This window comes from Sabethes cyaneus, chromosome 1 (genome assembly GCF_943734655.1).
Source record: "Sabethes cyaneus chromosome 1, idSabCyanKW18_F2, whole genome shotgun sequence".
Classification (NCBI taxonomy): Eukaryota; Metazoa; Arthropoda; class Insecta; order Diptera; family Culicidae; genus Sabethes; species Sabethes cyaneus.
Genome location: NC_071353.1, coordinates 47005764 through 47025433, shown reverse-complemented (window position 1 = coordinate 47025433; position 19670 = coordinate 47005764). Strand labels below are relative to the sequence as shown.

Here is a 19670-nt window from a genome sequence, read left to right as displayed (position 1 = left end):
GCGGATTCGTTACTGCTAGAAGTCTTCCCCTTTACCCAATGTTAGCTACTAGAAGCGTGAATCAGCGGTTTAATTTGATGTGACTAGGACGTTAAATCTGTTGTAGCTTGCGTAAGTGGTATCAAACAACACTTTCCAGCCAGTGCTTCAGTTGTGTAATTTTTTCGCATTTTTACTTACCCTAGTGATTATATTTAAAACCTTTGCACTTGTAGTACGCATTCAATATGGATCATATAGATCTTTCCAATCCTCGTAATGACATTCAGTTTACTTTGGCTTTCGTTAAAACTCCGAGGCAAAAAACCACGGCAGAAGAGCTTTGAGCTAAGCTCTATCCACCCAGAGGGAAGGACTAAACCATGGGTTGTATTTTCTGGCTCAAAATGAAACCTTTGCTAAGCATTATACAGCCGTAACCGAAAGTCTGAAAGTCCGGTCTAACAAACTGATTGTTTCGATCTTGAACCTCGAACAAGCAAACGGGATTGCAGCTAGTAAGCTCTTAGCGAATGAGTAGCGCTAGTAGGGGAGTGTCGTCGTGGTTGGGCCACGTTTTGGAATTCGCCCATAACTTTCGTTTCAAAAGGAATTTTGGAACTCTAAATACTTCGTTGCAAAGGTCTAAAAATAAGGTATATTTCCGGAAAGTTTTGAGCTGCTTGCTTGAAAAACAAAAAAGATATAGGCATTTACGTGAAGACAAAAAATGTTGTTATAGTCGGGCCATGTTGTACAGCTTGGGCCACCGCAGAAAATCTAAGACATACGTATTGAAATTCTATATAGAGTCATGAAAAGAATGAATTCCGTGAACAACGGCTCATATATGCACAAATACCCTATTTTTAATTGAATTTTTGCGAAATTTTGGCGATCTTGTAAAATCAGTATTGCTACAATTGCCTTTTCCGAATTGTACAACTACAATGAAATAACAACCAAAATCTAAGTATTTATCGTATTAATTTTGCTTCATTTCATCACATTTTACGTGACTGACATTCTCTAGCGATTATTGCGCTTCTGTGCTTAAAATTATGGTGGCCCAACCATGACTACTCAAGTGACCCGACCTGTACAAATAGCGCTTTTCTAGTATTTCTCCTTAGCCTTCCCAAACACCTTACTGGAGGGGATTTTTCTATAGTCTACGTGTGCAGCACAATACACTTCATACATTTTCAAAATTTTTCTCGATAATTGCATTTTATGAGTCATTTCCTGAAGAAAAGTTCATTGCGCGTGGAAAACTTTTTTTTGGAAGATTTAGTCACTGAATTCAGTACGGGTGTTTTGAATACACGATTCAAACTCACAATATTGGGAAAAGTTAGCTATCACAGTAAGAAGTTTTACAATGATTGTATCATAGATATCATGAGTTACTAAAACTGTAAAATCGTGATGGCCCAACCATAACAGTGGCCCGACGATAACGACAATACCCTACATTTCTGCTCGCGCACAGAAGATTGAGATTATAGTCAACAGTCCCAGTCCAACCGTCAAGGATCTGCTGAACTTTGGAATTGTTCAATTCACAAAATGGCTAGAATGATATTTCTCCAGAGTATGATTACTTTTTTTTGTTTATTTTCTGTGGAGTAGGGAAAAGCCCTCGGGAGTGATACTCTATATCGTTGTATCTTCTCCCGTGGGCACAAAGCCTTTCATCTTTTAATTGTACAACAGATAACATGACATCCTACAGTACAACATTACTTATATAGTAGCCTATGCGCTAATTCACAAATAATACACCTAATTTATACACACTGTTTAAATACTTATGAGGCAGATATAACAAGACGAAATTTCTTCTTTAACGTAGCACGAGAGACATTTAAATCGAATTCTTCATTACAAAGGTTAAACACGCGACATACACTTACTAACGGTTGTGACCGCAGTTTGTGCGAGAGCCAGGAATGAACAGGAGATTATTACGACGTAAATTTCGAGGCCTCACATTGAAATTGAAACGGTTAAGCAAATCGGGGCAGTCAATATCCGAGCGAATTAGATCGGCAACAAAGGTAGCCTTAGCAACATCGCGACGAACGCTTAGTAGGTCAAATCCAGCTAGCTGACATCTACTTTCATAAGAAGGTAAATTATTAGGATCATTCCATCGAAGGAAGCGAAGGGCAACCGCAAGAACTTGTGTTGAATTGCTTCAATTTTCTGAATGCCATTTTGGTAATATGGTGCCCAGATAATAGATCCACTGTTGGATATCAACAGAACCCACCCCACGCTTCATCCCTGGCTACTATCCGAAAGTAAGCAGTCCACTAAATTTCTACTATCCGAAAGCAAGCAGTACACGGTTCCGGCAGCTGCAGCAGATAAACATATCCGATTAATATCATCGTCATCATCGTATTGGCATCGACCGAAGCCACTGTGGATAAGTGGTGGTGAGCCGTTATCAGCGCAGGTCTATCGGTGGCGTATCGATCAATCGATAACTACTGATCGCAGCCAAGAGAGCCGTGGAGATCCTCTCAGGATAAAAAATCATCGCATTCGTCATTTACCCGCCAGTGACCTACATTGGGATCAGTACCACTGGCAGTTTCATTTCGATTACCGATCAAAGCGGTCGCCAGGAGTCCGCAGGAAAATTTATACTTACAAGCTAATTTATACCTAAGGCTAATTAAAATCCTACAAGCTAATTAAAATACCTACGTTAATAAATAATAGTTAAAATTCCTTAATAATTAAAATACAATTCAAGTTCTTAAATAAACGGCGTTTTTACGTTAAAGGTGTTATTAGCTACAAGTGGCGTACATAATTTATTATTCACCGCGGCACAGCGGCCATCGATCCGAACAGAATTGGATCAGACACTACCGTCGGTCGTGGCGTCAACCATCCATTGGCAGGAACCGCCAATTTATCGATACAGTCCACTTTCCATCTTTCGGTCTCACTGCGTGTTGGTCAGGACCAGGGACCAACATAGTGGTCCTTCGAACCGGATCAAAAGGATTGATCCGGCCCATCAAAGGTGACGCCACCAACCGCCATTGCACGGGGTGCAATTCTATAGACGCATTATTTACGGGACGCCATTCTGTGGACTAATTATTCTATTGGGGAACAAAGGTTGTTCCGCCATCACTAAAGTTACCCACGCTTACCATCCACCATCGCAATCGAGCTGGACATTGGCGCCGAGGGATTTTTCTCAAGTAAGTTGATCCACTACTATATGTCCAGCCGAAGCGGGCAATTTATGCAATACTGACACGCCTTTTCGAACATCATTGCATCGACATCGTGTGACATCGAGCGACACTATTGGAACCAAACACCTAGGACATCGGTGAATGCTAAAGGGACCCTTGCCGTTGATCGGAACGAAACTCAGGATTACCAATTAAGGATTGCCGTTTACTACTGTGAACATATTTCTTCGATCCGTTCCTAATCAGGAACTACTATCTCAGATCACGTTACGAGAGGAGGAAGCGCCGTTAAAGGTTTTCCAGGTTAGTGACCAGTGACTGGTATATGTTAGCCGAAGCTAGGCTCAGATTCTTCACTATTTTAATAAATTATCCTCCTCGAACGTGCACCTGTATTTCATCATCAACGTCAATCACCCACTGAGGCTACTAGTGGGGTACAAATTTCTACGAGCGATATTTTCGCTGATTTTCAAATAATTTCTGTGGCATTAGTGCATCTGGTTGTTTCTCAAGGTGAGATTCAACAGTATACGGCCAGAAGTGGCCCGGATTACAAGTTAAACTACAGTCTTGCCTCCCGTACCTCGATTTCCCGCTTTCGTTCAAATACTGAGAGTACTTCGTGTCAGCATTATTATATGCTGTGGATTGCGAACAACCCGGCCAAATTTTCTATTGTTTGAAGTGCAGCTAATTTTTCTGTCAGGTAAAATACACATTAGTATATGCCTGGCGAAGCTAGGATTGGTCCGCGGAATACTACACAAATTACTCTCTTCGTCTATAATAAACGTTTACCATGGCGCCTGCTGCCGCATCATCTACTAAGAAGACACCGTCACTGAAGGTGTTGACAACACGCTTGAAGGGCATTCAAACATCCTTTGGTGATATCGTGGAATTTGTAGACCATTTCCCAGAGCGAAGTACAACGTCGGAAGTTGAAATACGTCTACAAAAACTCGACGAACTGTGGGAAAGGTTCGGAGAAACCCTCGTCGACGTCAAGGCACACGATGATTTACCAGCCGATAGCGAAGCTGCCTATGATAAGGAGAGACGAGAGTTTAGTAATTCCTACTATCGTGCCAAGGCGTTTCTTCTGGAATGGGTAAAGCAACAACAACCCTCTCCGACGTTGGAACAATCCATCCGCGGTGGTGATATTTCGATGCAAGGTTCGCTCGATCATGTTCGCCTTCCGCAAATAAAGCTGCAATCGTTTGACGGGAACATCGATGAGTGGCTAAGTTTTCGTGATCTTTTCACATCTCTCATCCATTTCAAGGCAGAACTCCCGGATGTTGAAAAGTTTCACTACCTCAAGGGCTGCCTTCAGGGTGAGCCAAAGAGTTTAATCGACCCGCTGCAAATAACGCGAGCAAACTACACAATCGCATGGAATACGTTGCTCAAAAGGTATGACAACAGCAAGCAATTGAAAAAGCGACAGGTTCAGTCGTTGTTCCAGTTGCCAACCGTTTTAAAGGAATCCACCAATGAACTTCATTCTCTACTGGAGAGCTTCGAGAGAGTCGTGCAGACTCTGGATCAGATAGTGCAGCCGGGTGATTATAAGGATCTTCTACTTACGAATTTCCTCACAATGCGATTGGATCCGTCAACTCGCAGAAGTTGGGAAGAGTTTTCGTCTACACAAGAAACTGATACGGTTAAGGAGTTATTGGAATTTCTCCATCGGCGAATTCAAGTTCTGGAATGCTTACCATCAAGGGCGATGGAAGCAAGGGTGCAATACCAACCACTACCGCAAAAGCAGAGGGCGGTAAAAACTAGCTATAACACGGTGCAATCGTCTGGGGGACGCTGCATGGCGTGTTCGGCAAATCATTTTCTATTTCAATGCGGAAAATTCCAACGGATGTCCTTAACGGAGCGTGATGCTTTCGTTCGTACTCACACTCTCTGTCGTAATTGCTTTAGACTGGGTCACCAGGCAAAGGATTGCCAGGCTAAATATTCTTGTCGAATATGCAAGGCACGTCACCACACGATGGTATGCTTTAAGCAGGAAAGGGATAGTAGACCTAGGCCGCCACCTGCTAGCGGTGAAACCTCTGGTGCGACCACAACTTATCATTTACCAACGTCATCAAATTCATCACAGGTGGACAACCTGGCGGCTACCAACATATCGGTCTCGAATTCCGCTATGCAGCTCACATCGCAAGTGTTATTGGCCACTGCTGTGGTTCTCGTCGAGGATGATGAGGGAAATCAAATACCAGCTCGCGCGCTTCTCGACTCGGGCTCTGAAAGCAATTTCATTTCGGAGCATTTGAGCCAACGATTAAAGGTGGATCGGCAAAAGGTACACATTTCAGTCCTTGGTATAGGACAGGCATCTGCAAAGGTTAAACAACGGATTCAAGCTACAATACGCTCTAGAGTATCAAGGTTTTCACGGGAATTGAACTTTCTGGTTTTACCCAAGGTAACAGTTCATTTACCAACAACCTCAATTAATACGAAAGGATGGACCATTCCAAACGACATCCAGTTGGCTGACCCTTCATTCTCGGTGTCTATGGGAGTAGACATAGTGCTTGGTATCGAAGCATTTTTTGATTTCTTCGTGTCTGGTCGAAAGCTCATTTTGGGAGAGCAGATGCCATCGCTTAACGAGTCGGTATTCGGATGGGTAGTCTGCGGCGGATTATCATCTCATAAGCAATCACCTCATATCAGCTGTCATATGACCGAGGACAGGTTGGATGAATTGGTTGCTAGATTTTGGGTATGCGAAGAGGTCGATATCAAAAAATCTTATTCACCGGAGGAAGAGCGGTGTGAGAAATTGTTTATGCAAACCGTACAACGGGGACCTGATGGACGATACACTGTTGCATTACCTATGGCCGAGGGGGCCATATCGCGGTTGGGCGAGTCGAAAAACATTGCACTACGACGTCTCCACGCAACGGAAAGAAGGTTGGCAAGGAACTCAGGCTTGCTTGACCAGTATAAGGCGTTCATGAGCGAATATCTAGATTTGGGGCATATGCGCTTGGTTGAGGAAGACCAACGAGCAGTAGTAGGCCGATGCTACTTACCGCATCATCCGGTTGTTAAGGAGGCCAGTACGACCACAAAGGTGCGCGTTGTCTTCGACGCGTCTTGTAAGACATCAACGGGAATTTCGCTGAACGACGTGTTGTTGACGGGACCGGTGATCCAGGAGGAGTTACGGTCAATTATATTACGCTGTAGGACCAAGCAAATTATGCTGGTAGCCGACGTTGAAAAAATGTTTCGGCAGATTGTGATCGATCCAAACGATAGGCCGCTACAGTGTATTCTTTGGCGCTCGTCGCCTACTGAGGAGGTGGCGACCTACGAACTAAATACAGTGACGTACGGTACTAAACCCGCTCCGTTTCTTGCGACACGCGTCTTGCAGCAGCTAGCATTAGATGAAGGGGAACATTTTGCTTTGGCAGCAAGGGCCATCACCGAAGACACATATATGGATGATGTCATCACAGGATCTAACGACAGTGCAGAAGCTCTACAACTGAGATTGCAACTGGATGAAATTATGAATAGTGGTGGATTTCGATTGCGCAAGTGGGCATCGAACTGCGCAGAGGTGTTACGAGGTATTCCGAGCGAGAATCTGGCGATTGATGTCGGTGGAATTAATTTAGATCCAGATCCAGCCATAAAAACGCTGGGATTAACCTGGATGCCAAACACAGACGTTTTTAAGTTTCAGTTCAACATTCCACCACTGGAAACGTACGAAACGCTTAGTAAACGTCGCATACTTTCTATCATAGCTACGCTCTTTGATCCATTGGGCCTCATCGGAGCTGTTATTACGACGGCTAAAATTTTTATGCAACTACTGTGGACACTGCAAACCGAGGATGGAAGCAGATTAGACTGGGACAAACCATTACCTCAAACGGTGGGTGAGAATTGGCGGAACTTTTACTCTCAATTACCTTTGCTGAATGGGATTCGCATCAAACGTTGCATTATTCTTCCGGAAGCTGTGACGGTGGAAATTCACTGCTTCTGCGATGCCTCGGAGAAGGCATATGGGGGCCTTGTATATATTCGGAGTCTGGACTTTAATGGCAACGTGTCTGTTCAATTACTAACATCAAGGTCTAAGGTTGCACCGTTAAAATGTCAAACAATACCGAGGTTAGAGCTCTGTGGGGCAGAGCTGGTCGCTAAGCTGTACACTAAAGTTAAGCAGTCAGTGAAAATGGAGGTACCAACATTCTTTTGGACCGATTCGACATGTGTGCTGCGCTGGATCCAAGCAATTCCCTCAACATGGAGTACGTTTATTGCAAACAGGGTGGCTAAAATTCAAACACTTACGACGGTCAACACATGGAGGCACGTTCCCGGATCTCAAAATCCAGCAGATTTGATCTCGAGAGGTGTAAACTCACAGGACTTTATTCATAATGATTTTTGGTGGCATGGACCATCATGGCTAACTGAAACCCGTGATCGTTGGCCAAAAACCGCGACCAATGGAGTTGGTTGCGAAGGGGAGGAGGAAAGACGACACAGAACAGCTGCCGCTACATCTTCTCAGGCGGCAGAATTTACTGATTGGTATCTCGGCAAATTTTCTTCATTTCCAAAACTAATAAGATCTACGGCAATCTTACTGCGAGTTATAAAATTGCTTCGCAAAAATGGAGAAAAACGATTATCTGATTTTCTTACTACAAAAGAACTGCAGGAGTCAGAGCAATTACTTATTAGGCGAGTTCAAAGGGAATCTTTTCCTAAGGAATGGGACGCGCTTTCGAAAAACGAAACAGTCTCAAGGCAGTCTCCACTGCGTTGGTTTAATCCCAAAATTTCTCAAGACGATCTCATGAGAGTTGGTGGTCGACTCCAGAATGCTCAGGAATCTTTGGATAGAAAACATCCTATGGTGTTACCAGCACGCCATCATCTAACGAAATTAATTTTTCTGCACTACCATGAACGAATGCTGCACGCAGGACCTCAATTGCTTCTAAGTGTAGTGAGACTACGCTTTTGGCCATTACGAGGCAGGGATGCAGCTAGGCGAACTGTTCATAAGTGTCAGCGGTGTTTTCGAGCAAGGCCAACCACAGTACAACAATTCATGGGCGATCTTCCAGCAGCACGAGTAAATGTGGCCCGCCCGTTTTCACAAACTGGTGTAGATTATTTTGGCCCAGTGTACTTACGTTTAATCCCGAGACGCCCAGCAGTGAAGGCTTACGTTTCTATTTTTGTGTGCTTCTGCACGAAGGCAGTTCACATGGAGCTGGTGTCGGATTTATCGACGGAGAGGTTTTTGCAAGCCCTACGCCGGTTTGTATCACGAAGGGGATTATGCTCGGATTTGTATTCCGATAACGGCACAAATTTTGTCGGGGCGAAAAATAAACTCCAAGAGCTGATGCAACTGTTGAGGAGCAGAGATCATCACGACAAGGTATCACACTATTGTGCGGAAGAGGGAATTCAATGGCATTTCAGCCCCCCAAGTGGGCCGCACTTCGGTGGGCTATGGGAGGCTGCGGTTCGTTCAGCCAAGCATCACATCCTGAGAGTCCTTGGTGAGAATCCAGCCACACTGGAGGATATGAGCACGTTGCTCGTTCAAGTTGAGGGATGTCTAAACTCCCGACCAATCACGTCTATCTCTGAAGATCCAGGTGATTTACAGCCGCTAACACCAGGACACTTTCTGGTTGGCTCCTCACTTCGAGCACTTCCGGATTACAATTACCAGGATATCCCGACAAACCGTCTGAAACAGTGGCAACTAGTACAGAAAAATCTCCAATGCTTTTGGACAAGATGGAGAACGGAATATTTATCCCAACTGCAGGCGAGAGTTAAACGTTGGCGTCCACCCGTTACTGTTGAAGTTGGTAGACTAGTAGTCGTCAAGGACGACAATTCACCCCCTCTACGTTGGAAGATGGGCAGGATTCAAGAGGTTCATCCAGGACAAGATGGGACTGTACGCGTAGTTACGTTGAGAACCGCAGCAGGCACTCTAACACGGCCTGTGGAAAAAATATGCATCTTGCCAACAGCAGAGTTCGCCGAAAACGACGAAGGGACTGATCGAGCGAACCGAGTCTCTTAACCATCCATCCCTTCCCAGTCGAGGAGGAGCTTTTCTTATTTATTTTCAGAAATCCAGTTATTTCTGGGTGGGTGAGGATGTTGGATATCAACAGAACCCACCCCACGCTTCATCCCTGGCTACTATCCGAAAGTAAGCAGTCCACTAAATTTCTACTATCCGAAAGCAAGCAGTACACGGTTCCGGCAGCTGCAGCAGATAAACATATCCGATTAATATCATCGTCATCATCGTATTGGCATCGACCGAAGCCACTGTGGATAAGTGGTGGTGAGCCGTTATCAGCGCAGGTCTATCGGTGGCGTATCGATCAATCGATAACTACTGATCGCAGCCAAGAGAGCCGTGGAGATCCTCTCAGGATAAAAAATCATCGCATTCGTCATTTACCCGCCAGTGACCTACATTGGGATCAGTACCACTGGCAGTTTCATTTCGATTACCGATCAAAGCGGTCGCCAGGAGTCCGCAGGAAAATTTATACTTACAAGCTAATTTATACCTAAGGCTAATTAAAATCCTACAAGCTAATTAAAATACCTACGTTAATAAATAATAGTTAAAATTCCTTAATAATTAAAATACAATTCAAGTTCTTAAATAAACGGCGTTTTTACGTTAAAGGTGTTATTAGCTACAAGTGGCGTACATAATTTATTATTCACCGCGGCACAGCGGCCATCGATCCGAACAGAATTGGATCAGACACTACCGTCGGTCGTGGCGTCAACCATCCATTGGCAGGAACCGCCAATTTATCGATACAGTCCACTTTCCATCTTTCGGTCTCACTGCGTGTTGGTCAGGACCAGGGACCAACATCCACATTCCAAAACTGAGCGAACCAAAGAACAGTAGACTGATTTCAGACAATGGACGTTTTTGAATAATTTAGTTATACGAAACATGAAATCAAGAGCGCGCCCAGCACCATGAGTAAAAGCTATCCAGTTGGTAGGTGGATGGTGGTAGGTGGATATCATTCAGGTATAGTAGGAATATTAAGGGACCTAAATGACTTCCTTGCGGAACTCCAGATGCTGCGGCAAAAAAATATCGATTGAGAGTCGCCGATTTTTATTACCATCTTGCGGTCATCCAAGTACGAACGTATCCAATTCAGTACGGAGCCGGAAAATCCAAAACGTTCACGCTTAGCAATTGCAATTTGGTGGTTTAGTTTATCAAATTCAGCAGAAAAATCTGTATATATAGCGTCAACTTGGAGACGTTGTTGCAGCGCACGGATGATTGCAGATGAATACACCATAAGATTAGTGTTTGTAGAGCGCTTAGAAATAAACCCATGTTGTTCCTCCGCTATAAAATTACGGCAATATTGAGTGAAAAAGTCTAGTGTAATCTTTTCGAACAATTGGGAAACGGAGCTCAGAGATGCAATTCCACGGTAGTTGCAACAGCTTGCCTTATTTCCTTTTTCGTGTACTGGAAAAACGAAGAATTGCTTCCAGCATTTAGGGAAGGTACCTGAGCCGAGTGATAAATTGAACTATTTGAGCATTTTTTGAGTACGATTGCAGGGATTCTATCTGGGCCAAAATTGGAGGAGCATTTCAGTTTGGTACAGGTACTACTGGTTGTTTTGTTTGAGATGTTGGGATACATGGTTACTGATATGTGACATGGGACATTTGCGGAAGCCAGTTCTACTTGATCACTAGTTAAAGTTTCGGAAACAAAAACACTACTAAACTGTTCGCGAAATAAGTCACAGATACCTTGAGTGGTGTCAGCTGTATTATCACCGAAAGACATGGAGGTGGGCAAACCGGATTGTTTTTTCTGCTCATTCACGAACTTCCAAAACATTTTTGAGTTGCTTTTCAGACTTAGTTGCACTCGGCACTTGATAAGCTCGAAAAAGTTTTAAGTTGAGGTTTTTATAGCGTTTGTTGGCAGAAATGTACTGTGATCTACTGTGAGCTGTACGATGCTTATAGAACTTTTTGAAGGCAGATCTTTTTAGTGATTTGAGATGCCTAAGTCGATCATTCATCCAAGGAAGCTGAGGTACGGGTCGAAGTGTTCTTTTGGGGACAAATTGATCAATGGCGTACAGGACGATATGCATGAAAACCTCAGCGGCTCTGTCAATATCTTTATCGTGAAAAATGTCATTCCAGTCTGTTTGTGCAATGAACTGATTAAAGGCACGGAAATCTGCAGCTGAGTAGTCGTGAATTAGAGGCTCAGATATATCTTGGTACACTAGTTGTGTGCATTTCGTAATTGTTATTTGCAAAGGAGGGTGGTGTTTGCAAATCTTGATAAGCGGAGCTGGCGCTGTCGTAATCGAGCAAGAATTTATGAAATCCGAGCTAACGAAGCATAAATCGAGCATTCGATTATTCGAGTTAAACACTTCATTAATTTGGCAAACTCCGGCTGTGTTATAGACATCAATCATATCCGATATACTGGGACGAAGTTTTCATGGATATATTTTTTAATAGTGCTTTCTGGCAACATTGCAGCACTGCAATGCTGCAACAATAAATACATCTTGCTAAGCAATGTTATAAAACCTAATAAAAACTATTGACGCTGTAAAACGTCGTCTTTAAACGTCCGTCAAATATCCCTTAAATCGACTTATAGGATGTAAGGGTTCAGTTTTATAGGTCATTAGCTGACCCGACAAGCTTCGTATTGCCACAAATTAAACTGTGTTGTACATAAATCGTGAATCTCCGATAGCCTGTGTCACAATCTCGAGTTTTGCAACTTTCTGGGGAGTTCATGGGTGTTTTAATATACAAATTTTCCTCACAGTAAAGTAGTAAACAACTCCCCCCATTGCTTAGCCTGATAAAATAAAGCGGATAGAACTTAAATATTCGCCATCATTACAAACCATTTCGCCGAAAACCATTTTGGATTTTGCGGAACACCAATTCTCGGCTGACCATAACGCGGAATATAGAATTTCGCAGAATACCATTTCGCGAAAAACCTACGCGGGATGTACCATTTCATGGAAAATCTTTTCGTAGAAAGTACCATTTCGCAGGGGTGAGCCAACTGAAGGAAAGTAAAAGAGACCAGTAGAACTAGGAAAATAAATAAACCTAGATAGAGGTGATCTCTACGGGGGGCTGTCCCCCGCAACGCAGTGGCAGGCGCTTCCGACGATAGATCGCCGGCAACACTCGCGGGCTGTGTCCGTCTCGCGCTGAATCATCTAATGTTACTATTGATAGTTTTTGGTGGTCTTGTTATTGACTAATGTTTTATGAAAGAGTCTAAAATTTCTCGAGTTCGATTGGTTTTTGAGTTACGCAAAAATTACTGTTTTATTTGTATGAAAGTCCTTATCCCCTTACCACAGGGATGAGGGGTCTCAAACCATCATAAAAATTCCTGCCTCCAAAACCCCCCACATGCAAAATTTAGTTCCATTTGCTTGATTAGTTCTCGAGTTATGACGATATTTGTATTTCATTTGAATAGGAGCCCCCCTTACCTTTGAAGGGGGATGGGTCATAATTCCCCTCCTAAAGAGGGGAGGGGTCTCAATTCACCATAGAAAAAAAATTGCCTATAAAAACACCCACATGCTAAATTTGGTTCCATTTACTTGATTAGTTCTGGAGTTATGACGAAATTTGTATTGCATTTGTATGGGAGCCCCCCTCCTAAAAAGGTAAGGGGTCCTTATTCATCATAGAAAAAATTCTTGCCTAGAAAAACACCCACACGCCAAATTTGGTTCCATTTGATTAATTAGTTCTCGAGTTATGAGGAAATTTGAATTTCATTTGTGTAGGACCCCTCCCTTCTAAAGTGGGGAGGGGTCCTAATTCACCATAGAAAAAATTCTTGCCTCCAAAAACCTTCACATGCCAAATTTGGTTCCATTTGCTTGATTAGTTCTCGAGTTATGAGGCAATTTGTATTTCATTTGTATGGAAGCCTCCCCCCTCTTAAAAGGGAGAGGGGTCATAATTCCCCTCCTTAAGAGGGGAGGGTTCTCAATTCACCATACAAAAAGAATTTGCCTACAAAAACAACCACATGCTAAATTTGGTTCTATTTGCTTGATTAGTTCTGGAGTTATGAGGAAACTTGTATTTCATTTGTATGGGAGCTCCCCCCTTCTCCTAAAAAGGCAAGGGGTCCTAATTTATCATAGAAAAAAGTCATGCCTCCAAATACACCCACATGCCAAATTTGGTTCCATTTGATTAATTAGTTCCCGAGTTATGCAGAAATTTGTGTTTTATTTGTATAGGAGCCATCAGAAGGTTCTGGTGGAGTTTATAATTATATCAGCGGTTTTATAAAATTGGCCATGAAAACCACTAGCAGAAAGTAATAAAACTTAAATTGCTGGTCGAGTGCAGCTCTATTAGGGCCGTAAATGCAACCAGGTTGAAACTGACTTGTGTATGTCTAGACGCTCAATGGATTGGCGATGAGTAGCTGAGAACCGAATATCCCGAGTCTATACTGTTAGTGGAGAAGAGGAGGAACCAATGAACTTGTTGAGCCATTTGTCTTCGTTGTAAGCATTCTGAATCGATCCGAATCGAAGATGGGTATTTTCTACGTACTAAAAGCTGCCATGCAGCCGTGAGTGAAGTAGTGATCGTCGTGACGTTGGGAACTATTGTGGAGGATAACCAGCTTTTCCGTCGCTTCGAGATTACCGATAATGACCGAATTCTACAAGTCGGGAAGTCTCATATTGGAGGTAATGGTACCAACATGGTTTGGAAACCAGTAGGTCCGTAACAAACAATAAATTTGTAAGACCATTCATTTGACGGTTATGAAAGGTAAGTTGGTTGATGTCATCCATACATATTTGATAGGAGCTTCGACAAAGTTGACAACAAAATACAATTCGGTAAACCGTCGCGAATGGTGTATCGGGCAGATTTTTTTCAGTAAGTTTCATACTATCCAACTGCATGTCAAACACAGTCAATGCGTTGCTTCTTCATTTTTGAACATATCTGACATTCTAGGCAGCATTTAGAGACCACTTTTGCTCATTATATTCTTTAACAATTGCTTATAGATTGCGATTGTTAATGTTTGCTTATAGATACAAGCTTATTTACAACGATAATATTAAAATGGCCTGTGACCGGCGCATCACCAGCAACGGAGCAACACTTACGGCCTGTAGCCTAACCCTGAATCTAAGAGTCATACTTACGTGATATCTAAACATTTGAATTAATTTTTTTTTTGTAAGTAAAGGAATTTTTGGTGCCAAGAATGATAAACTGGATGAAACTGGAAAAATTTCAATATGAAGCTAAACATTGGGTCATTCAACGGCAGGTGTAACTTCAACCCTCACTCTCTCAGTTGGTACCCAAATGTTTTTGCAATTAAACTACCGCCGCACCCTTACATTAGATAGCCTCATATCTTCTTTTGTACCTCCAGTTTTAACCATTCCATGCACGCAGACCTACGCTCGTCCGCCGACGGTAATTAATTTTGCATGATTACCTTTTGCTTCTATCACCGAGAAGATAGACGGTTATCAACTGTAGTGTGGCAGAAGCGTGCAATCGGTTGCCGACCATCGAAGTGGCACGTTCACAGTATACCATACCGGATGTGTTTTTTTCTGTTTTAGAGTCAGAGGCAAGGACTCTGAAAGTGGTCCAACATAAATCTTTTTGAAAAGTGAAAAAGTTTTTGTTGCGAAGAATGATAAACTGTATGAAACTGGGGAAATTTCGATATGAGGCCAACAATATATTGGGTAGTTCAATGGCAGGTGGGACTCCAAGCCACAATATCTCGGCTGGTACCCAAGTGTCAGACATCAGACATGAAATTGGACTTCAATTTGGACTTTGAAAATGGAAAATGAAAAGGGAATTACAAATGACTTGACATAGAAAATTGAAATTGAAACTGGATTTGAGATTGAACTTTAATTGCACTTGAAATTGAGCTTGAAATCTGAAGCAAAATTGAACTTGAAATTGGACTTAAAATGGGACATCAAATTGAACTTGAAATCAGACTTAAAATTGATTTTCAAATCAGAGTTGAAACTAAAACTAAATTTGAATTCAATTATATTTGTAAGCGGACTTAGGGCCTCCATTGGACTTGAAATTGCATTTGAAATTAAACCTGAGATCGGAAGTGAACCTAGAATCAGATGAGACTCGAAATTGGACTAAAAACGAAAAATTAATTTGGACATGAATTTGGACTTAACATTGAATTTAATTCGGATTTGAAATGGGACTTAAAATTGGAGTTGAATTTAGAATTAAACTAGATATGAAATTGAACTTAAAATGAGACACTAAATCAAGCTTTAAATTTAACACTAAATTGGACTGAAAATTAAAATTGTATTTGTGGTTTAATGAAATTGGAATGAATGGGTAAATGAAAGAAATGAGGGACTTGAAGCTGGATCAATTTTCGCGTAATAAATTTATTTATCGCAAAAATACCGTGCTATTCAAATGACAACTCCGGACTTCCTGATTACACCTTGAAGAATTACACCTAAGTCTCATTTTATGTCCACTCTTGGGGGGTGGAAAAGAATCGGTCATAAAAGATAGAATGGTAATTCAAATATTGGACGTAAAAAGAGTAGACGTTAATTCAAATTTCGTACGTAACACAGCGACATAAATGCATTCCAATGCAATTTCTCTCAATCGATTACTACTTAATAACGCCGGCAATCGTTTTATGCTAAATTAATCTCTTCAAGTGCATTTGCATTGCCGTGAGAACCAGCAGCATTAACAAGATCAAGACTACAACTTAAAATCTTTTATAAGTTCGATTGTGAACCCTAATAATAACAAAATAAACAGGTGTTCTCCACTGCTCTTAAATATCAAAATAGGTAATAATCAAATAGGTGAGGCAAATACGTTTTGAAGTTTAATTTAATTTTCAGTTGGGTCTGAATAGATTGCAAATTTTCCTGTACAGTGCACCAAGCATATCATCCTGCTGCTGTTGCTGCTGGTAAACGATATTGCAAAGACGAAATTATATTATTCGATTTCCTGTAAGATCCCGTCAAGTACATTCACAGCGAATTGGAATAGCACTTATTCAATCGCATTGATCCAACTGCTGCCATGACCACTGATTCTGGCCATTGGCTGCACACAAGTAGATCCTTCTCTCGTAAGCAGAAGGTTTTTGCCATTAGTAATTTTCCAATGATTGAATATTGAATATTTTCCCACCGCAAAATTCTTAAAAAAAAACTCTTTTATCCGCTTTAACATCTAGAGTGGATGAAGCAATATAGTTTTCTTTTGCTCTTATATATACAACTGGTAGCATAGGGTAAAACGAACCGTCTATCTTTGAAGAGCATCAATTCTGTATTCACTAGAGAATTGCCAATTAGAAGCATGCCGTGAAAATTGCGGTCGAAAACTATGGTTTTTCCCCATTCTGCCTTCGGTTCTGACGACTGGTTTTCCTTGGTATGCTTATATAGGTACTGCTGCACTGGACGAAGCAGAGACAGTCGTCCGCGTAATAAACGTTCGGTACCCGATGGTACAACAAATCGATATTAAATTTTTCGGTCTCTTTTTACCCGCAAACTGTCCGAAACCTGCTGCAGTGCTGTGGTTTGTACGATGAAGCAAGCAGAGCTAAGTTGAAGATGAAAGTAAACCGTTTCGAGCGGAAAATTCTGATCAACGTGGAGGGGAATGCCAAAGCGCACATTTTCCAAATTGCTTCGTTCAACTAGTGAACTATAAACTGTTAGCAATAAACTTTAATTAAGATATTGTTGCAGTAATCTCAAGTCAGGCAGGGCATAATGAAGCCAAAAACCTTTGAAGAACTTTGAACTACGCTCATACATAAATAGAGTGCACGTGTTTGATAATTTTAATCTAAATATTAACAGCCAGACCTTCCTGCTATCGGGTGTCGGACGTATTCGTTCGTCGGTATCTATCAATTAATCTGACAACAATCATGGCGGCTAATTAGTGCCATTTATTTATAATTCATTTCTCATTAGGCCGTTAACTTCTCTTTTCCATTACTCGACTGCGGGAAATGAATTTTTAAATGCTTCCGCTCATCCGATGGGATTTGTTGCTACGCTACTGCGATGACAGTTAGTTGTTTATGGCATGTGTGCCTATGGTTTGACGAGTACGAACATGGTACGTTGACATTTTTTTTTGCGCATGTGGCATTCCATTAATCTACCAACCGAGAACGCAAAATTGACTCATTGACGTGAATTGTTGACGTTGTTTTGAACAGAAATTAAATTTACCTTTTTACCCGTTGTAAATCTGATTAGTTTCACTCAAGTCGATTTTTACTTGAAAAATGCGTTCCGCGTCCGCATAAAAAAATTCTCGTGAAAAACTCCGCGTTAACTCCGAAATTCGCGTAAAAAACAAACCGCGTAACAAGCGACTTCAGTGTGTATTACATTACAGCAATTCCGTTAAAAAGTACTACCTATTTCATATATAAAAATATGCACTTATGATGTCTCTGCTACAAAAATTATTATTTTTGCACATTTGTAACTTAAGAACTTTGTCTAAAAAGTAGAAACTTTAGAACCACTGCGCTGAGCAATTATTTTAAATGAAAATGAAAAAAGTTATAACAAAAAATATTGGCTTGAAGCTTAATTTATTTTAAAATGACAATAACATGAAACATATTCATTTTTACTGTTGTTTCATAGTTTGTGAACCAAATACCCGTGCTTTTATAGCTTTTCAATGAAGATAAAAGTCAAATACCTAATATGTTTCTGAAACGTCATCCTAATTTTAACTGCAGCTAATAATTTTAACTCACCCAACATTTTAATTTTAATGCTTTTCAAGATTTGTAGGGCCATCGAACTTGCGGCTCTTGCTGGGACGGTAAATGACGTTGAAATGTACAGATATATCATGTTCACTCTTCAGTCTATTTTTTCAGTGCAGAAAATGGGTTAAATGGCACATTTTTCCATTAATTTTAAAGATTTAAACATTTTATTTCAAATCATTATATCCTTTACTCAAAAATTGCTACTTCTGTATAGCGGGATTTGACGACTAAAACGCTTCTGTCAAGTCCGTAATCGCATGTTATACGTTGCTCAGCGACGATCGGTCCAAAACCCTATTGTCTGCTTGGCACATTCCAGCGTTACGGGACACATTTAGCAACCATTTACCTATATGAATTAGCTCCTGATTTATCCAATTTTTGGCAAATAACGTTCAAAATAGGTGACAAAAGGGGACTAGTTTTATGCCAGGGATTTAGTGAATTGGGAATTTACTTTCGTAGTGGGAATCGGGTCTCGTAGCGCTGGAATGTGTCTCTTGTGAAATGGAGTGCCATAAAGTAGTAATTTAGGACCATTGCTTTTCGTGCTATACTCATTAATGTTGTATAATGTTGGTTTATAGTACCCATATAAATACTGACTGTAGCAGAGATGACAGTCGCAACGTCCTTCGTGGAACACGATCCAAGTTAGGTTGAGCAAATAACTGGAGGCCTTCCACTTCACCGTGCATGAGCTTCGAGACGATTGCGAGCCGCAGTATTTTTCTGCTGCTTTCCAGCGTGGCCAAGGCCAATAGCATGCATTCGCAAATGCAACAACGCACGATACAACAGGTTACGCAAAGCTCATCACACAAATCTTTCCTGGACACTCAATCCGATCATATGGATCATATGGAGATCAGCTATAGGAGAATTTTCGAGGCTATACCGGACTGACGAGCAATTCAACACTTTCAGATAGCACGGGTCTTTGAATTCCCGTGCTATTTCCCAGTTGACGATTTGCACTGGAAATGATCGAAGAGGAGCGAAGGTGACTTCGTGTGAGTTGAACACCAAGGTCTGTCGTAAGATCTAGTCTGCAAAACGTAACATTATGCAGCAGTGGAAAGTTATCTCTGCGCACTCTGGAATTCTGACAATGAGTTTATTACGATGACACTAGTCTACGCAAGTATTCAGCATATCGTGAAGACGATAGTTTGTTGTTCTCGAACTACGGTATACAGTTTAAGCTCATCTGCATTGACGAGCTTACAACTCCTAACAAAACAACCACCACATCATCGGAGAGCAACGTAAACAAAAGTGGGCTCAGGTTGCATCCTTGCGGTACTTCGGAAGTGTTTTTGGAGGTAAAAGAGACACACAAATCGAGTCGCAATGGAAAAATTCTATCAATTGAGTACGATGGTCAAATTTTTTCAAATCTTCAACCTTTCAATGGGATGAAAAATCGCTCTAAATGAAAAACGTCAGTCATGTTTCCTGTCTTCAAATGAAGCACAGAATGAGTTGGTTTAAAACTA

The 19670-nt window shown here is 41.5% G+C and overlaps 1 protein-coding gene across 1 annotated transcript in view; it reads left to right on the top strand.

The window, feature by feature from the left end:
• The first annotated feature begins 4005 nt into the window (after positions 1 to 4005).
• LOC128745647 (uncharacterized) overlaps positions 4006 to 19670 on the top strand; it is a 94951-nt gene continuing 79286 nt past the window's right edge. Inside the window, exon 1 of the mRNA XM_053842723.1 lies at positions 4006 to 7281. Coding sequence (XP_053698698.1) covers positions 4006 to 7281 — 3276 coding nt within the window. The remainder of the gene's footprint in view (positions 7282 to 19670) is intronic.